This window comes from Haplochromis burtoni, unplaced genomic scaffold, assembly GCF_018398535.1.
Source record: "Haplochromis burtoni strain Fernald_Lab_line unplaced genomic scaffold, NCSU_Asbu1 Contig_65, whole genome shotgun sequence".
In the NCBI taxonomy this organism is placed as follows: domain Eukaryota; kingdom Metazoa; phylum Chordata; class Actinopteri; order Cichliformes; family Cichlidae; genus Haplochromis; species Haplochromis burtoni.
In genome coordinates, this window is record NW_024582426.1 from 1,938,965 (window position 1) to 1,960,464 (window position 21,500).

The window sequence follows — 21,500 nt, forward strand, 5'->3', positions numbered from 1 at the left end:
ACATTAAAAATTCATATCTGGCTACTCTCAGTTTGCATCTACTGAAAATAAACTACACATTCACTTATACACACATTCATTTTGTTATACTGAACAAAATGAGAAATCTGTCTGTGTTGGAAACAGCATAACATAATAATGCACCTGTTGCTGCACATTTACTTCTAATTAATTCTGCATCAAACATTATATCAGAACTAATGCACATGGAAACATCTGTGTCAACATTTCTGTGTTCATTATAACCTGATCTGCAGAATACACTTCTAGTTAATATTAGTCATATGATGTAACGTCCTAGTAGTGCTTGTTTTGTCTGGCCAATAGTTTGATCTAAGTCATTTAGACCAGAGCAAAGTTGCAAATACTTTTAGTTTTTGCTTGCAAATTGACATTGATGGATAATCTAACATTTAATACATTTACTGTACGTCACACCGTCTTCCTTCTTGGCTCCTCGGTCTCTCTTTGTGTGGGAGTAAGCGTTGACTACATTCACTAGCTCCGTGTGAACTCAAAGCTCTGTGATCCCGGAGCTCAGCAATTGCTCTTCTCTCCAGTCTGTCGGAAATGTCCCATTATACTGCATGAACACATGGAACAATGGACCGCCTCGCAAATCCCCTCATTTCATTGTATGCGCTCTCTGCACTGAGTGGGGCTTTAGCTCCTGCAGACAGCAAGAGCCCGTGTTGGGCAGCAATAGATGCCAAAGAGGAGAGGAAAGAAGGGTGATACACTGTAAATACTGCAAATCAAGTAAAACAGATTTATTATATTAGATAGGTCAAACTGATTTAATTATACACAGAAAGAAGTGGTTGAGGATGTAAGAAGAATAGAGTGGATGAACCATGCAGTGCACAGAAAAGAGGAGAGGGGAGATGAGAGGAAACAGGAGGGTATAAGGTCACTTCCTGTGCCTGCCTTCCATCTGGCTATACATACGGCTGCCATGGTGATGGTACCCAGCAGGCACAGTATGCAGGTCCTTTCAGTGAGTGCTTGTTTGTAAATAAGATCATATGATTTCTCTCTGACACTCACTAAGTGAGAAATATTGACAGCATGTGTTGGAGCGTGTCTCTGTACCGGTGACAGTAGAGCTTTTGCTGATTATGACATGACAGAGAGAGAAACTAGAAGCAGACAATCGCGGACGTGGTGTTTTTCTGCCTGGCTAGTGAGCAGTGGCACACCATTTGTCTTTATCCATAATGTTGACAGCAGCAGCCTCCAGCTCCCGTTGTGCGACTACTGCCTCAGCCTACACCCTCTCACCACTCGTCTTTCTCAGTCTGTTCTTTCGCTTACAGATGTCATTCTGTGTGTGTGCGATTGCTTCAGTGAGTTTGTATGGTGTGAGAAAAGCGAGAATGGTTATAATCTGTCTTATTTACACATCAGTATGCTTGTACAGGCTTGTTTACACACTATACTTGCTATACACAGGGAGTAAGTGTAACCAACATTGCAAGTGGAGAGTTAATGTCTCTGTGATGAAACTCTTAATAGGTTTACTGCCATTGTATTATGTCATCAACAGCCAATACAAACACCACGCTGGTACACGCAACACAGCAACCGGGTGTGATATTTACTGCCCACATCATAACAGTGCACACATACACACACACACACCAGCCATTGGATCTTGCGTATTCCCTCCCCCAGCACACGTGGCATCCCCTGATCATCACAGTGTCGTGCTGTAGAGCATTAATGATTAATCTGTGTTCATTTCTGGGCTTGAGCTGAGATGTCTTAAACACTATGATTAGCTTAGCTTCCGTCCTTTCAGACCTCATCTCGGAGGTGTTTGATCACAACGAGCAATGCGCACTCCTATTGCTCCAGACGACTTCAGCATGAACGCATCCTAACAGGCTTAGACACCCAGCCGCCGCTCACTCGTTGGATCTGAACAATACCAGTCATTTGTTTGTACCAGGTCCACCTCGAGTCAGAGGCAGCGCGCCATGCCATTCCATGCCCCCTTTAGCCGCATGTCTGAACCTAGTGTGGGGCAGGCTTCACTAATTAGAATTTTGTTTGGATTAAATATTAATCCTTGTTCTGTAGTCATGCAGCTCCCCCTGTCTCATTGTATCTAGCAAGGCAGATACAAGTGATACAGTGAAGGCCAGTGGGAGTGAAGCCAAAAGATAAAAGTCATGCTTACCACCTCTTGAAGTACTTGCACAGCTTTCCAAAAATTAAATCAGTTTAATTATTTCTTTGCATGGGATTCTAGTTTATGAAACAAATTCAGTGAATCAACCATGCAAGCATTTATATGCAAAGGTGGGCAAAGTCTACAGAAGCAACACAATTAAACATGCAAGGAGACATGGGGCAAGGACACATGCAGAGGACACACTGAAGCAATTCAGACTAATGCATTAATCTAAAATTGCACATTACTGTTCACATAAAACAAATATGGACTAATCAACACACCAAAGACGCATTTGATGTTGTATAATTGAAGTGCACGCCATGCATGTGTAAATACACAGTCACAAAAGAACAGGTGTGTGTATTCATTTATTCATGAACAGCAGTGAGTAGCAGATCAGTGTGTTTACTTCAGCAGAGCTTTCCTCTCAGGTGTGTCTGGTACTGTCAGCATGCAGAAAGGTTTGAAGATGAGTCTTACCGTGGTGTTTCATTAGGAGAGGCTTTAAGTAAATTTAAACGTGTAATATTTTTTAATTCAGATGCCCTTCTTTCTTAGCTACATGATAGAAGTTAGGTGTATTACAAAGATTAGTATAAGTTAACCTTTGCTTATGACTGACTCAAAGTTTTGCTGCTGTTGATGGGTTTTGATGCATGACGTGTATGACATGAAATGCTTTCTGCATCGTCCTGTCTGCAGCAGCTTATCTGCAGGAGGCGTTCCATATGAGCAGACTGCAGAGCACGCATCTAGTGTAACTGACAGCAGAGAGGAGAGCAGCGTAGAGTTAATCTCTCACGTGAACGTCGCCTACTAAGTGTCAGGGCTTTTGGTTGGGCTGACCAGTGCTGGCTGTGTTTCAGGCTGTTGTACCATGGCATGTGGAGGTAGAGAAACCAGGACACTGCCAAGGGCTAGGATGGCATAGAGTGAAAAATATAGGCTAAAAGGTGCCAAAGGCAATGTGGGACAGCAGCCTGGTGGGGATTCTCTATGATTATGCAGTTCAGCGTAGCGTGGAGGGGATTACAGTTAGAGTTGTCGACACATCAACGTACACATCGTGCTTGACTGCAGCACTGGAAAACAGCCACAGTTGAGCTGGACATACATAAGGTGTATTAGTAAGCTGAGATCCAGCTCAGCCACACACAGCAGAGAATAAATCAGTTTTAGTACTACTTTAACTCTTCTTCTGTGTTGACAAAAAGAGTATGTGATTGCTCTCCTGGTTGAAACCAGACACTGACACAGTAAATGCTGCATAAATATTCTTCAAGCCTGATCATGGGGTCGTGGCTCGACTGATAATCACACATATTGATTTGGTCAAAAACCATGACTCAGAGTTCGGGCTGTTGTAACAGGCTGACTCGACTGACACTGTGCTGGCTTCTCATCTGCGCTTGTGAACGCTCAGATGCATTAAGCTTGCCAAACCTGCGGAGCCACTGCTCACTGCACAGGAGCACAATAGACAGTTCAAACAGAAAGACGGGATTTATCGGTTACTGTATGCGTTCCCTTTTGTTTTCAACACCCACTTATCTTTAAATGCGGTAAGAAGTCACGCCCAACAGAAGCTCACCTCCTACTTCAATTTAGCAGATCAGTCTTTAGAAACAAGCTTATCCCAACTGTCCTCACACAGGAGACGCGGCCCCTTCTAGGTTTGGCCTCATCCCCTCCTCATGCGGCAGATGGGATTACCCCTCACAGCAGGCGGATCCAATCAACACACCAGCACATCCTCTGATTAATACTCTTCTAGTTCATCATTAACTGGATTACTCTGTCTTTATGTCACTCTCTCTTGACTTGATCTATGCATCTATGCATCACTCTGTCCATTCCCCCGAAATCAAACTTTATGTATCTGGCATGCACACCTTATGTGTGATTGATTCACTACACTAATCAAGGAAGCAACTCTGCATCAAGGTTTTATCAACACAAATGCAATTACTGGTGGCCACTCCTACTGATACTGCGCTAGCATTTTTGTGTGTCTATGTGTGTTGTGACCACAGGTGCTTCCCCAGAGCCTTGTGTTTTTATTTCAGCTCAGACTGTTCTAAAACAAGTTATGCTTGGGACTCAGCCAAGAGCTGTTAGAGATAGACAGCTTTCACTCCCTCTATCAGCTAGATTGGATGTACACCAAGCCCAGAGTCCATGCATAATTGCTGGATTTCCATGATTGATCTTCTGATTATAATTTTGAATCCTTATTCTTTGGCACATACATACTGTTACAGTGATGAATGTTCTTACTGAACATGGCCAGGGTTTAAAGCTCAGGTTTTGGACTGCCCTAAATGCTCTGTTGTTTGTATGTATGTATGTATGTATATATATATATATATATATATACCTGCATAAAGAGAGCAGATAAAACTAACATCATCCCATCCACATCCACAATTCTGTTTTCAAATACAGAAGCCCCACCTACCTCTTCAGCCTCAAACCTCCTCTTTACCAGAAGCAGCCAATTAGAATTGAGGGAGAAAGGAGCTAATATGGCTTGTTTCAGACAGTGAAGTGTCAGTGAAGTCCAAGACTAAAATTATGGAGTGGGAAAAGAGCCTAATAGATCCACTTGACCAGCGCAATAAGGAGGGTGGCCAAACATTCTTGAGCACATACCTTACATACCAATGGTGCAAAACAGCAAAAACAAATATTGCTTTTGCCTTTTTGTGCAATCATTTGGTTATTTTTGTGTTTACAGTGTGGCAGACAGGAGCATTTTAAGCCATAAAATGACTATGAAACTGTATATATACTGTTTACATATCACAGTAAAACCTTCTGTACACACATATACATACGCACACATGTGCAGTCTACTTCCGGGCTCACAGTGTAGCGTCTGCTTATTTCTCCTGGGTTCTCACACGTTATATGTCTTCGTTATATTTTCAAACCCATCTGAAAGTTGGCAATAGGAGCCAGCACTCATCAAGAACAACTACCTGCCGCTGCACTTAACATTAATAAAAGAATTAGAAGAAAGGCACATTAGTCATGCAACGCCAGTCAAACTGTAGTTCACAGGCAGGTCAACAGAGGCTGTGTCACCACAGACTAAAAGTGTGAGTTTGTGTTTAAACAGTGCTTTAGATTCCAAACTGCATGTATCATTATAATCTGTTACCTACATTTGAAAGTATGCGCTGAGCCCAGTTGCTGTAGCTGACTGTCTGACCTGGAATTGTCACCTTATCAGAGGTAATTTGCGTTGTATGCGGACTGTGGCCCAACATGACTGTCCGTGGCAGTCAGGGAGCGGAGAGAGTATTTGGGTTAGAAAGGATAATCCACTCACCCCTAAAGAGGATTGGAGAATCTCAAGGGCTTTGATGAGTTGTGAGCTGGTGTTTATTTCACATCACATGAACAGCCAGGGCGCTTGGGCACGATCAGCGTGTCTCCGAAAGCATCATGGGTAATTGTTATTGCTCTGGAAAGAGTGCGGGAAAAAGGAGGGGAGGGTAGTTGCGTAAAAGGGAGCAGGAGGGGCTGAGCGCTAAGGTATTATGGTGTCTTCGCTCTTTATCTTGTCACAGATCCTGGGGTTTAGAGAGATGATGTGATAACTGAGGCTGACCAGGACAAGTATACTGCAGTGCTAATGAGCATCCTCTAAGCTGAGTGATCATCTCCTGAAACATGATGCCGAAAAACAGCTTTGCATAAGCACTCAAAGTCCCATTTTTAAAATAAAAGGATATGTTTCATGATATTATGTAAAAATAAAAAATAAAAATGGAAATAAAGAGAAGTGTATGCTGTTTGTGTATTTCTCTGTGGATATGCAAGCACTTCACCTCTCCAGTGTACAGACTTAATTGGCTCATTTTCTTTGGCTCTAAGGTTGCAGGACCACCCTGGTGAGAGAGACAAGGGCTTTCTATCATGCTTCCCTGCCTTCAACCTCATGTAGTGCAGATTCTGGACTTAGCATTAAAAGACAGACATTAAAACTCTAAGGAGCAGAGATACGGCTATTGTTTTAAGGCAACTCCTATTCCCTAAAGAAAAGAGAGGAGATTTTAATTAACAGAAGACAAAGCCTTTAATAAACTGGTCCCGAACTAAACAATAGCGCTATGCTGCTATCTCACAGACTTTGTATTATGACGCCTATAAGTTTCAAAGTGTAAGGGGTCTCAATATATTTCTGTCATGTCTTTATCTGAGACCCATCACAGCGCAAGAAATGAAGCCTTCGAGATCTTAGGTGATCTGTTGGCAACGCACACATTCAAAGCTGGTGTGTAGCAAAGCTGGTGGCATTCGTTAATTTTTTTTTCTGACATTTTTTCCAAGTTTTGGGTGGTCTGTAAAAACTGAATGAACCCGTATTCAATAGTATTTGCACGTTTCCACAGTCTGACTTTGGTTTTCCGTTTTCCACTACTCATGCTAAAACAGGAGAATGTTGTCTAAGTATTGAACTCCATATATTCGCCATGACCACTACTTATACACAGTACAATACCTGTGAAATCAGTGTGTGGGTGTGTGGAGAAAAGCAGTCACACATGTAAGTCAGAAACACTTGAAATAAAAAAGGACATTGTTTTACAGAAATAGTCAGAGCTGCATTAACATACCTACTATAATATTACGAAAATTAAGGCCTAACTAAAAGTCTTCTTCTTTCATCCTTTTAAGTAGTTTTCTGTATGACTAATGCATGATGCATCGATATTAACTGAGAATCTAACGCCATGATACTGATTCTTGCATCCAAACAACCCCGTCTTTTTTGCAGGCTGAGTGATTCCAGGATGTATTTATTTTTTCTGTGTGATGGCAGACAGGGGACCAAGAAGTAGTTAAGAGGGAACCATGGGAAGCCAGAAAATTCTATCAGGAATAAATCCAGCGTTGCAAATTGGCTTAGAAAATATCGAACACGATTTTCAGGCTGTTGTCCAGCGCCCAGTGCCTTAATACAAATAGCATTACAGGAAAAGTTGTACTGCGTTAAAATCTAAAAACATTTTTGATTAAGCTGTTTTGTACACTGTTGAAAAGAATATCTGAGATCTCTCACAACAAAAAGCAGTAATGCTACAGTATTAAAAAGTTCAAAGGAAAAGTCAAAATACCATTTAATTAATATCAAAGCATAGTTATTGGTAATGCAAAATGTCCAATTTCACTGTTATATAGGGTTCATTAAATTCCTGGATCACTCATTCATTAAATTCATGTAAGGTTAATGCTTCAGCTGGAAGTAACCGTAATTACTTTATATACTGCTGAGTAGCTTAATCTATAATAATATTGTATCATTTGCAAGTGTGATTATATTTTATATTTCTAATCTAAATTTGCATTTAATGATAACTATGGCCATGAAATTCATCTAGCGGAGTTTAAAGTACAAGATTTGCCTCCAGAATACAGTGGAATCGAATAAGAAACTACCAATATCATAGGATAGAAATACATAAAGTACAAATACATAAAAGTTGTACTTCAGTACAGTATGTAAATGGTTACACTGGTCAGTTCACTAGCAATGTTTTCTTATGGTAAGGGATATTTCAACCAGCACCATCTGAATAATAAATTAGCCACTGATCAACTGTCAATCCAGCAATGCCGTCTTTAAAGCAATACTAACATACAGGAGGATGACTAATGCTCTCCTCACTCTGATTAGTGCTGCATGGCTTTGCCCTTCAATGGTGCCAGTAAAAATATAAAGGCCAGAAGGTTTTCCATGGTTATTTGCAACACATAATATCTCACAAGAGCTTCTGGACTCTGGAGTCTTAGAAATACTAATCTGTTTATATAATCAGGTGACAATGATAGGACATCTAAAATCGTCACTTATGTTCACAAGTTGTTTTGCAATTTTCAGTTTCTGTATTGCATTTAAGAGAAAGGTTCACTTTGTACCATGTGCATATATGTATTGTTTCCATGTATATTTGTGCACAGGTGGGGAGTTTCTGCTTTCAGAGCAGTGTGCACAAGCTGAATTTAGATTTAAGTTTTCTAATTGACAGTGAGTGACGTGAGGAAAGTTTCTGCCCCTCAAGACTGCAGAGCTGCCCTCTCCTCTCCTCTTGATTGCAATATTACTCTATTCAGCCACTTCACTCAGTTAAGTGGTATGTTGCTGAATGGACATGCTTGATAGCGTTCAATTTACTAACTGAATGAACAAGAATAACACCGTGGCACAGCCCACACGCAGGCAGACACATGCGACGTAACGCAGTAGTACGTTTCTGAGGTCAGAGGAAGATCAATGGGCATTTCAGCTTTGTGTAATGTTGTACCTGACTACAGCTCGGAAGTAGAATCTACTTCAGGATTCAGTTATTTTCCTTGCCAAATATGAACAGAAAGCAGCATGCCCCACTGAGACATATTTATTATAGAGACAAAATACCACTTCCAGTGATGTGGTGCCCTTAAGGGGCTGATGGCTTACCTGGCTCAGTGAGTAATCTAGTTTCTTTTTGTAACTGCTATGATGCCCACGATTGTACTTTGCTTTCATTTACATCTCCTTTTTGGTTTAATATCCTACCTGTCAGACCACAGCACAGGAGAATGGGTGCTGCTTCTCTTGTTTTTCTGAGCTACTGTTGAAGCAAAGCCTGGGTTTGATCCAGCTCATTAAAACCCAGTTAATGTTTGTGCTGATGGCTCCACAGAGACAGCCGGAGAGACAAGCCAGAGTTATTCCTGCATCTGATGAAGCATCAGCTCAAAGCCTTTATGACTTTCAGATGGAAGAAAATTCTGCAGCAATAGAATACCATGCTCTGTAGGGATATCTTTAATTCGCACACAAACATTCCCAATTTAATATTGTCAGTGTGAAAAGCCTTTCGTGGCTTGTAGCATTATGTGTGTATAATTGTATGTGTGTCTATGTATGACAGACTGTGGAAATGTGTTGCGGCTGTGTTGTTGACAGCTGGAACTTAGGAATTAGATTTGTTTTTGAGAAAAACAACTATCAAACGACTTCTGTTTTATATTCACATGTTGTGTCAGTTACCCGCTCTCTGTCTTGCATTTGTATTCAATCATCTGTCAGGAACGCTCACACTCAAAGCAGAAAACCCAACCTACATGTGATTGCACATACTGTCACAAAGATGGTACAAAAACTCTTTTTATATATTTTTTTCTTTATGTGAGAGTAAGTATGAAATTTTTAGACCATCCTCAGATGGCATGACAGATGAATTCTAAATGGGAGCACTAGAAAATGTATCTTCCCTTACCATATGTTGTTGTGGTTTATTGTACAGCCTGTGTGGTATCTCAGAGAGGTGCTGTCTGAGTGTTAAGGTCAGATAAGCAGCCTTTGTGTGAGGCCATCCCCGAGCAGAAGATATAGGTCGGCATGAATAAAGCCTGAGGGTGGAGGACATGCTGAAATCTGCTTGCATTTGTCTTGAGAGTCTGACCTTTTCATTGGCTGCTAACGCAAATGTGTTGACTTTCACTCTGACTGCTTCAGAATTCAGTTTATTAGGGAGTTGGAGCATGTTTTAAAACATCATCAATGTCATCAATTTATGAACACGTCTAGTAATAATTGCAGCCACTTTGTAATTTGAGTTTGCTACTGACATTTTGTTTTTTGTGTGTGTAGGTGTAAAGGAGCCTCTCACTATGGGCTCTCAGCAGACAGAAAGCGACGCTCGCAGGAGGGCGAATGCACTGACAGCACCTCAGAACTCACCATTGCCACCCTGCCCAATGATGGCCCCACTTCTGCTGCTGTGGCCCTCCTGTCAGATGAACCAGGTCTGGTCAACCCTGCCTTTGACCCCAGCATGGAGGATAATAGTCAGTCAGGCAGCACGACTAGCCTGGCTGCTCGGAGTAGCACAAAGAAGAGTGAGTGTGAGTGGGCGAATAGATGTTTGTGTGTGCTCATGTTCAATGCCATATGACGTTATCTGGCAAGAGAAAGAGCTAAAAAGGTGTCTGTTTGCCATAGTGACAGACTGAAAACCAACAGAGTACAGAGATCTCCAGTCACAGTTACACGGTCTGCAGTCAAAACCAAGCACCAAAGATCTGTATTCATACATATATTTACACCCGCAGATGACATGACACATAACACCAGCTTCACCAATCTATAAAATCTCTCTGTGGAAAAAAGCAGAGAAACACATAGAGACAAAGTCACCGAGATGCAGGCACATTATGCAGTCAAGGAGAAATGGAAGGAGAGGTAGGTTAAATATAGCCTGTGCAAGTGTGTGTTAATGCCCAATGACGTGATCGCAGCTCTTCCCTCATTTCTCCCACCTGTGAAACCAGGAAGCAGTCACGAGTGTTCCTATCTGCCCGTCCATTGCTCTGCTAAAGTAAGCGCATAGGCAGTGGGGAAACCAAATGACGCTGCACCAGCACTTTAGGTCTGGTCAACTGAGCACCCTCCGCCACCACCACAAGCACCACTACTGCTGAACAAGCTGTCAGCTCCAGAAGCGGCTCGCGCTTTTAAAGAATAATGTGGCTGTCAGGAGCCTTCACATCTCCATGGGCCTGCAGAGGGAGGGAGGGGCACTGCAGAAGCTTGCTGTCCCGTGCTCCGAGCAGCCGGGCTGGGGCTTCTGTCTTCAATGGAAGCTCCTGTAGCCTAAAAAGCAAAGTACAAGTACAGACAAGAGCCTCTCTGGGAGGGTCTCTTTTGGTACCAGTCGCTAGAGTCCACTACTGTTGTTACGCAACCATGTAACTTTACTGTGCACGGATTTGGTTTATTAATTAAAGGACTATCAGCTGAACGCATTTCAAAAGATTTGAACTTTTTAAAACTTGCCAAAAAAAACAAAAACATAGCCCAAAGAGGGAAAAGAAAAGTTTTCTGTTATATCAGAAAAAGTAAAGAAGATTAAGGGGGCCCCAGTGTTTTCCCCAAAATTTTACTTGTAAACAAAAATCAGCACGATTAAGTAATGTATTGCTTCCAATAATCCTATGCTACACTTGGATTCATAACAAGAGGTACCTTGACTTGAGTATTAGTATTTTATTTGCTAATATCATTGTTTCTTTGGGGGAGTAGTAGTATTTTCTTAAAGCCTCGACTCACACATTACCTGAATATGGTGAAATTTGCAGCTGGAATGTGTTTTTTCTTTTTGAGCTCTCTATTTTAACAGTGCAAAAAAAAGAAAAAAAAAAGCATTGTTCAGCCTGAGAGGCAGTTTGTGGTCTCTCGAAACTCATTGATAAGGCATGCACTCTGACCACAGCGGAAATAAAAATACCAAATGGACACACTGAAATGTAGAAGGAAGAGACGGTCTCTTTTACAGGACAACCATGACATTCCACTTGGTTCATATAAGAAATTCCATTAATTGTTTGCACTACAAAAATAAATTTCAGTTTCTGAATGCTAACCTCCATGCTGCAAGTTTGAAGTGCGTGTGGAAGCTTCAAAAAGTTCCTTAAATATCAAGCACAGTCCCCCTAATCCAGTGTTGAATCAGAGTTAGGGATTGAGGCTTCCAAAGCTAACCCACCCTTTGTATGCAAGGTGGACTGTTAAGCTCACTTTAGAAAGAGTCAAAAACACAACTAGTGATACAACACAGAAAAGCACTGTGCTGATCAATGCACAGTGCTTTGAACAATGTAATTCTTATGTTCATTTCACAAAAAAAGGGAAGCTAATCCAAAACCCTAACAAAACTGGACACTCTTCTTTAGTAATATCACTTTGCACTGTTTAGATCCTTTAGAGATTTAAGGGTTATGGGTATTATTCAAACAGGTCTTCCTGCATTATACAGGTAATTGCAACAGGATCACAGATTGCTTAATGTCTTTGGTGCAGCTCTGAGAAAGCTTTCCATTGGCTGTGAGTGAGATTCAGACATGTCTGGGCATGTTGAGGGTGAGGTCATCTTTAAAGTGCCTCTCTTTCACCCCTGCAGTCAGAAATTTTGATCGCTCTTCAGTGAGGAGTCGCTCCTTCAGAAGGTTGAACAGGGCCTTCAGCGTCTTGAGGAGGACTAAGAGTGGCAACGCTGTTAGCAATGAGACATCTGAGGAAAGAGACAATGCCAGGAATTCCAGTGTGCCACAGGAAGGTATGGATTAAAACTTTTATATCTGTGTTTCTGTGTTTCCCCGAATGTGTATACTTGTTTCCTCAGCTTTATATGGAGGGTGACACAGCTGGGTCCCACAGTGTAACAGTAGTATATGTTTCTTTAATAATTCAGCTGTAGATTGCATAAGCTTGTGCAGACAGATCAGGGGAGAATGGTAGCCTGAGGGATGGGATGGCCAGAGGTCGCTGAAGATAAAGCAGATGATGTTCTTCCTTCTGTCTCCACTACCTGTTTTTCTTTTTTATCTCATCCTTCTATTCAACTCTACCATATCCTGTCATTCCTTACCAACTTGATGATATATTCACCTGGGAAAGCAGTGTTCTAGACGTGGTAGAACCATAAGATGTATTTATGCAGTAAAGAAAATGTGCCGTAGTGATATTTAATGTAATCTCTACAGACTGGCACTTGTGGTGGAAATATAGCCAACCATAGAGTATAACGTTAAAGCAGAATTGCAGTGTGATTGGACGAAGGAACGTGGGATTGCGTAAGAATGAAGGATGACGAATGATCTGGGAGTAGATTATTCTCAGAGGCCATCACTGACGGGGCTGAGAGAAAAGATTAAATATTCATTGCCTGCCACTGAGAGACAAAGATAGACGGGAAGGATGCAAAAGTGAAGTAGACATAGTTCCATCCTGGAGAAATGTAAGGAAGAGTGGATGCAGAGTAAAATAAAATGAAAACAAATAAATAAGCAAACACATCATACAGTCCCATTGGGGTGGGTAAAAAAAGTATGTGACAAGATGAAGCAAGACAGAGGTTGAAAGGTGAATGATGGAGAGAAAGGAGGATTACATAACGGCTGTGAGTCTCTCTTAATGTGCTCTCCACCCTTGAAGCAATATGCTGCAAAAAAGACAAAATATTGACTTTGTATTGGAAAAAGTGCAGCGAAGTGTGGAACAAGTGTCTGAGGCTACAGAGACAGAGATACGAGGGGAAACAGTGCATTTAGGAATAAGAAATGAAATGAAAAACTCAACTTCTTAAAGACTTTGGCCAAGGCTGTCAGCCAAGATAATGTCCCCCACCCATTTCCACATGGTCCTGTTCAGAATGAATCATTCTGCCATTTAGTAAAATTCAACAAATTCAACAGTGGGTATGTGGGAGGATTGCACAAAAGAATGACATAAAACTAGAAGAGACATACTCTTTCATTAAAAATGCTGAGGCTCATAATGAGGTCTGCATTATACTCGAATCCTTTATTTTTTGCAGATGATCAAGTACTGAGGTGAAAACAAGGGGAACAAATCTGTTGTGAATCAAAGTAGTTGGACTGTGTACAAATTTAGTGTGTATTACAACTTTTCTTACATCCCCACCCTAGTAATAACTTCGTGGAAATGTGAAATTGAGGGTTTTCCCAAGCATACTTGCTACAGATGTATGTGACTAATGATACAAACATCACAGAGGATAATCAGCCAAGCAAATTTTCCCTCTTGACTTCTACAAGTTTGTTTTAGTAACCTTAGGGAGTAGAGACAGCTGGCTCCACTGCTGAACCTCTACACTACGGTATACCTCCATCTCCCTAGATGTGTTTGTCTTTTCCTTCTCAGCGCTCTCCTTTTCTCCCATTTCCTCTCTTGTTTTATTTGGCTGGGTCTTTTTGGCTGTTGATCTTTGTACAATAGAACTTAACACAGCCTTTTCCTTCTTCCCCAGTGGTGGCTCTTCCTCAGCTCCATCACCTGATCCCTGATGGTGAAGTTACCAGTATTAAGATCACGCGGGTGGATCCCTCAGAGCCACTGGCCATTAGCATCGTCGGTGGCAATGAAACCCCTTTAGTTCGCATTCTAATCCAGGATATCTACAGAGAAGGTGTCATTGCTCGGGATGGACGCTTGCTTCCTGGGGACATGATCCTCAAGGTATAGTGAGTTTAACAAAGCAGCTGGAAGTGATAAAAAGTCCTCTGTGAAATTACATTTCCGCTTGTCCTTCAGGTAAACGGCATTGACATTAGCAACGTACCCCACTGCTTTGCTGTGACCACCCTCAAACAGCCGTGCCAACTCCTCCGGCTAACCGTGCTCAGAGAACAGCGGCATCGCTACCGTTCGCATTCGCATGGCCACCCACATGGCCACATCACTGGGGGCCACCCATCACACGGCCTACCCCATCATCCCTTGAGAGATGATAGCATCCATGTGGTCCTGAACAAAAGTGCTCCAGAGGAACAGCTGGGCATTAAGCTCGTGAGGCGGCCAGAGGAGCATGGAGTGTATATCTTTCACCTGCTGGAGGGTGGACTAGCTGCACGTGATGGGCAACTGTGCATTGGTGACCGCGTGCTTGCCATCAACGGGCACGATCTACGTTATGGCGCACCAGAGCACGCTGCTCTACTCATTCAGGTCTGTTAGCAAGTCAAGGAAAGACTGCATGCATTAGCATTACATAGAAAGTTCACAGTTGTGACAAATTCACCTTCATGTTGTTACAGACCATAAACAACTGTGTTGTGATCTTAATGCGAGTCCCTGAGGTATTAAAGATAATTGTGGTGATTCAGGCTAATTGTGTTGTGCTGTGCTGTTGTGTCTGCATTCAGTGCAGTTAATAGTATTTAATTGTGGTTACTCCCTGATGGACTGGGCCATGTGGCTGCCTCTGTATCCTGGTTGATGCCAGTCAACGATGGTGTGTTTTTGGTTAATAGTGGTTAATTGCAGTGTGTCTGCGGCTGACTGTGCAGGGTCTCTGGGCTCCAAGTTCCTGTCTGGGTTGTTTGACTGGCTCTACTGGGTCTCTGTGGAGCCAAGATGGCCTCTCAGAGTAGGCACTTTCTGTTGGAGATTAAGAACTGCCAGGATAGAAATTAAATTAGTCCAATTAAGGCAATAATGAGCTGGACTGGCTAATTCAGGACTCAGCTCTTTGCTAGAAAGACCCGTGGAACTCTCCAAGGAATGAGAGCATGGGGAGAGGGATGTATCCAGCCAGTCTGTGTGGCTGTATGCTTGCATATGTGTGAATGCGTGTAGGTCAGCCTGGAGTATAGTTCTAAGAGTTACGACAAAGTGGCAGTGAAGATTAGCTATCCAGAAAATTTCACTCAGAATAAAATTAATTTCCCCATTTAACTGCAACACATGTCAAATTTTTCTGTGGTTGTTTTTTAGGCAAGTGAAGAGCGCGTCCATTTCATAGTGTCTCGTCAGATCTGCCTGCCCACTCCAGACCTCATACAAGAAGATCCGTGGGGCATGGATGGTCCCCCACCATATTCCCCTGTGGATCTAGAGCAAACACTGCTGGTGAGAAGCTCATACAGACACATATATATACACACACAAGAGACAAGGACGGTACTGATACACAGAGGAGCTTTGTTCCCCCGACTCCCCTTCCCGTGATAAATATTCGCTTTCAGGTGCAAATGATCCATGGAGGTATTATTCTCCAGTCAAAGCTGAGTATGTCATTCAAGTAGTACAGCAGGAAAGCTGTTTTGTGTTGCACCCCCATCGGTCTCCTATTTTTTTTCACCACAAAGAAAACATCCCAACCTTTACTGTTTTTTGAACATAGCAATTTATCTTGCTCTACGACAGAGCCAAGGTGAAAATTCATGGTATAATTTCAGGTTGATCAATTCCCTTTGATTTTTAAGAGGCAATTGTTTTGGCTTCCTGCTATAAGTAGAATTTGTCTGATTTCAAATTTGAATGTAATTGGCACAAAAAAAATGCAAGTTTGCGATATTTTTTGTCTTTGCCACAATATTTTATCACTATAATCACAAACTTCCTTACAGATCTCTACTTTGGGGATATTTTGCATATACAGTACAGTATCTTGTGGAGAGTTCCTCCTCTTTCAATGTCACCGGGATCAAAACATGTAAATGCATATATTTTTATATATCTTTGATTATATCTTTAATGCGGCTGCTTGAGAAGTGACTGATAAGAAATGATTCATTGTCAAACCAAAGGTGACATCTAGCGAGATAATGCTGCTTCATGAATCTTTAGTTTTGGGGACATTGTTCAGTGGTCTAGGGCAGTGTTGACAAACCAGTAATAGTCCAGTTAGGACAGCACAATATTAACTGAATCGTAATATTTTTCCCAGTGTCAGCTTATATGTTATACCTGAGTGATTTAATTTATAATAGTAGGGATTCGTGTGGTTTGGCCAAGACATATTCCAAGACATGAGAAGTACAATACTCTGCTTCATTATGCGGCCATCAGGGGCCATATCCTCACTTTCATCCGAATGCATAGAAGTTTACAGAAAAATGACCTCATTTGTTGTATGACCTCACTAAATACATTCCTGGTAAGTTTAACATCTTAAGTGCTAGTTTCAAGTCTTTTTGTTTTATTACTCCAGTAGTGTAAAAAATATTGATAAATCAGGATGTGCTTTAGGTTAGCACTGTATGAATGCAGTGTCTGTAAGCTACTTATTCAGCCTTTACTTGTCACATCAGGTTTAAAAACACCAAGATGGGATTGAGCAAAATGCTCAACCAGAAGCTTCACCAGAAGGAATGTCAAAGGCAGAGCTTTAGTCTGGCTGACTACCACTGGTTAGTGTGACATTACCCACTAACCAGTGGGTTATGTCACACTGACTGCACCAGCTTCTAAATTCAGTCTTTAAGTTGTGTACATACTGATAAGCCAGTCTATTTAACAACTATCCAGCATTTTGCCTAAAACAAACCCGGTAAAAATAACTGGCATGCCACAGAAGAAATCCTTCTTTTGAACTCCAGGTGGTTGTTCTTTAATCACCACACGAAATGGCTAGCTGCTTGGCTAAGCATAAAGAACAGAGATGACAAAATATCTTATGTGAGCTCGCTGTGCTGGGAGGTAACAAACTCTGCTCACTACACAGCATTATTGTTCATCAAAAGCCATCAAATAATCTGGGAAAAAACAGACAGAATTGACAGTGCTTTAATATGAAAGCCAGGTAATGTGTTCAGTTTTCGCACTGTCATGCCATAAGGTCAGTCAAGTGATCTCTTGTTGTGAGTGCAGCTAAAACGTGTGAATGTGGCACATTAGCAAAGCAGGACCAGCTACATCCCACCAATGAATAACACAGTGTGTCCATGTGTTATTCATTAGTATTCAACTCTGCCTCATATGACTCACACACTTGCTATGAATAAAACCTCATTCACTTTATCCCATGCGATGCCTCGTTCAAAACATCAAATAACACATCACGACTCTGTGTATGAATCTCTGCATTCAACATGGACAAAGACTGAGGAGGCACTTGAGCTGCCTAATGTTCTACCATAATAACCACCATATATTATACATTAACCAATTATGCTGACGAGGTCATTCATCAATCAGCTTTTAACTGTGTCTATGTTATTGGGCTCTTGTTCCCATAACCCAGCATGGGTGGCATTCATGTGACTTCTACCATTATTGCAAGTCTCACAGAAAACGCTCCTCATTATTATGCAAATGCACTACATCTAAATCTAATTACATTATATAATTTATTTAAGATGCCCTTGGTGTAAGTCATTATTATGTTTGGAGTGACGGTGCATGCGGACACTCAAAACACCACAGTGACAGCATCAGTTCTGAATGTGTGGTATGTCCATTAACATCACAGTTGGAAAAGAAAACGGGATATTAGGGGAAGGAATAAAAAACAACCTTGGTTGTTTTTAAAATCAGTCACTTTACAAAAAACTCTTTACTTCAACTATTTGTCTGTCTGCTTTCTGTCTCCTGTAAAGGACTCTTGTCAAAAGCCTGCATGTTATGAGAAGACAGTAAGTCTAAATAAGGAGCCGCATGACTCTCTGGGTATGACAGTGGCGGGCGGCATGTCCAGCCGAGGGTGGGACCTCCCCATCTACGTTACAAATGTGGACCCTGATGGAGTGGTGGGACAAGAGGGCTCCATACGCAAAGGTAAAATGAGTTGTCATCTAATTATGTAATCATTAGAATATTACTCATGTATTTCAGAAGAAATGTGATGTCTGTAATCTGTGCAAATAATTACTCATATAGTGGATTAAGCATGAGTTTCATTGCATAAAAATTCTGTCAGTATTTATGTGGGTTTGGTGATGAATACTTGTAACGAACAGATGGGGTGATTGATGAACATTTAAGGCTCATGTTTCATTATGAAGGTTATTCATGCAACAGAAAACTCTGGTGCTGCTGTGGTTCAGTGCTCCGCAAATTGGCTCTAAGAGATTTAAACAAAAACACAAACAAACATTAGCATAGCAGTGCTCGAGACTTGTACTCCAATTGCAATGCAGAAGAGAATTTCTCAAGTATCTAATTATTTTGCTACATGAAATTCGTCAAGACCGAACCAGCAAAACATGAAGAGACACACAATAGCTGTATGGAAGAGCAGCAGCCTTAAAATCCTGTAATGCTACTGAAGGCAGGGAGAGTGGAAGATTTTTAGCCCCAAATGCTGATTCCTGCATATTCACCTTAAAATAGAACCATATTAGGCCTTTCATTACTCTCAATCTCAATGCCTTAAACTCTGGTTATGAGAGGATTGAGAGAAATGCTGAGATGGGTGATAAGAAGTACAGTATGAAGGCTTAATAAAAATAGAAGTAAATTGAGTCTGTTGTCCTATTCATGGTTCAAGGTGCACATTATTGTATTCATAAGGGACAGAGCAGCAGCAGCTGTCTCCTTTTGTACGGTTATGAAACATGTTTGCGTTTTGTAATGGAGTGTTAATTTGTATTTGCATATCCTCACAGGGCAAATGTGTCCTTTGAGCTGCTTACTAGCAAGATGGACTCTGCGATTATCAATTTATCTTTGCACCACTTTCATCACTAGGAGGCTTTTTAAAGCACAGGTGGTGCTTAGTTTCCATCTCTTTGTCTTCTAGCGTGGAGGTTGATGAATATTAAATAGGCAGATGATGTGTCCCACGTCTTGTTTTAAGCTGTTATGAGGGTATCAGCCCCAGGCAGAGCTTGAGTTGTGCTGTCTATATCTTCCCCTGCAGGTGACATTTTGTTAAATGTGAATGGCATGGATTTGACGGGGGTAACACGAGGTGAGGCCGTGGCCAATTTGAAGAACACCTCCTCTCCTGTTGTGCTCAAGGTTTTGGAGATGCGTCCTCCAGAGGACTTTGTGCAAGATTGCACATTGCCACCTTGTCTTACGCCATCACCTACAGACAGCATCAAGAGCCCGGTGCCTAATGACGATTACTCCCCACTGTGGGTGTCATGGCTGCAGCTACCCAGGTAGAGTACCCACTGCTGCCTTTGCATCATCTCCATGTACAATTGTATGCTTTTTCTGAGGCCAGTATAAATTAAACCCCTCACACCGGTCCTTGTGACCTCTGCCAGCTGGTGCCAACTGAAATTTTGACAAAGCCAGCTGGGAAAGGAATGCTCATTATACTTTTAAAACTAACCTTTCAGCTTAAATATTTACCACTAAGATATCAGTTAAACTTTCTCTATGTTCCTAGCATATGAATTTAGAAGATGTGTTAGAAAGACAGCTGTGTACCGATAACGACAAACAACTGCTGCTCCTAGTTTTATAAAGTATGATGAAACAGAGATGCAAAGAAACCAAGCACTAAGTCACAGTGAAAATTTAGCTTTGGACTGTGATTTGGTGCACTACTGATACAAAGTCCAAATCACACCTGCATTCAAAGGTTAGCCAGGCCTTTCTCTTTAGAGTGGGGCTCATTTCAGCACTCTATCTACAGCACACATGCTCAGTATAGATGCACAGTATGTGTAATCTAAAGATGCCGTTGAGAGATTAGTGTGATTAATCTCCCTCTTGGCTCATGCAGGCATCTCTACTGCTGCAAAGACATCGTCCTGCGGCGGAGCACTTCGGGCAGCCTGGGCTTCAGTATTGTTGGAGGTCAGGAAGAGGTCAACTGCAATCAATCCTTTTTCATCCGCTCGATTGTGGAGGGGACACCAGCTTACAATGATGGCAGGATAAGGTATCTGCTCGTTGCATATCACTTTTTTTCCACAATTGCCCATGGGCAAAATGTTTTAGAAGTCAAAGAAGATCATTTTCAATTCCCATTTCTCTGTCTGTGTAGGTGTGGAGACATCCTGCTTGAGGTGAATGGAAAGAGTACTTGGGGGATGACACACACAGCACTGGTTCGCCTTCTGAAGGAGCTCCGTGGCAGAATCACCCTGACCATAGTGTCCTGGCCTGGTAGCCTGCTGTAGCAGTGCTTTAAGCCATCCAGCACTGTTTCGGTGGCAGTGACCAAGGAATGTCAAAGGCAGAGCTTTAGTCTGGCTGACTACCTAATTTTGCTGTGAGGGAGAAGCTTAGAATAGTCGTGTAGCTGTTTGGATACCTCACGTCTGATGGACAGCCGTGACTTCGGCAGGAGTTTGGAGGGGGACAGACACAAGACTGGATTGTTACCAGAGGTTAACGTGCCCCTCAGAAAATGCTGAACTGGGAGGATCCAGGCTTGAGACACTTTTAACTAAGATGTTGGGTGTTATCAGTTTAGAGGACATGATCATTCTCTGGCATCGAGTGGGAGTACCGACAGGAGACACAACATGTTGCCAATTCCAGTAGTTATATGTTAGGATATGCGTTAAGTTGGACTCACATTTCTCTACTGTAACTGTTGGGTGTCTAAAAAAGATCCAAGCACTTGTAATATGTTTATTTTGTTTGTTTGTTGTATGGCCTTTTAATGTAGGCTTTATTCTGTTTGTACTGACAGTGGTTGTCATCTTCATCTGTTGATCTGAAGACACATTGCCAAGTAGTAGTCTGTGAGGTTTTTTATGTTATGTCAGAAGCTATGGCTAAACTATCAAACCACTGGCAAAGAAAATATATGAAAAAATAAAGGATTAATGTGTTCATAACATGTTAAAAGATATTTAATTAGATAACAGTGTGGAGGCCTTACTAATTTTCTTACATTTAAGAAAAAAAATGACTTGGTTTCTGTGTATCAGTGGAAGGGCTGAGGCCCATCTACTGCAGTTCTATCTGTCACGCTTCGGCCTGTGTAGTATATCTGATGGTACATTTGGTTAACTGATCAATAAAATCATTTGAAAAATTGGTTGCTGTGACAAAGATGATTAAAAGCATATCACCCTGGGATTCACAAAGCGACATGTATACATTCCCTTCATC

General features: G+C 41.7%; 1 protein-coding gene across 4 annotated transcripts in view; it reads left to right on the forward strand.

The window, feature by feature from the left end:
• Positions 1-21,426, forward strand: part of lnx1 (ligand of numb-protein X 1) — a 34,410-nt gene extending 12,984 nt beyond the window's left edge. For 2 of the 4 annotated variants that reach the window (XM_005923315.2, XM_005923317.3), the window contains 9 exons: positions 9,828-10,081; positions 12,136-12,291; positions 14,005-14,213; positions 14,289-14,702; positions 15,471-15,605; positions 18,077-18,254; positions 19,339-19,585; positions 20,158-20,316; positions 20,422-21,426. In XM_005923315.2, the coding sequence (XP_005923377.1) occupies positions 9,828-10,081; positions 12,136-12,291; positions 14,005-14,213; positions 14,289-14,702; positions 15,471-15,605; positions 18,077-18,254; positions 19,339-19,585; positions 20,158-20,316; positions 20,422-20,557 (1,888 nt within the window). In that variant the 3' untranslated portion in view covers positions 20,558-21,426. The remainder of the gene's footprint in view (positions 1-9,827; positions 10,082-12,135; positions 12,292-14,004; positions 14,214-14,288; positions 14,703-15,470; positions 15,606-18,076; positions 18,255-19,338; positions 19,586-20,157; positions 20,317-20,421) is intronic. The other 2 variants (XM_005923316.2, XM_005923318.3) reach the window with 1 other exon arrangement.
• The last annotated feature ends 74 nt before the right edge of the window (positions 21,427-21,500 follow it).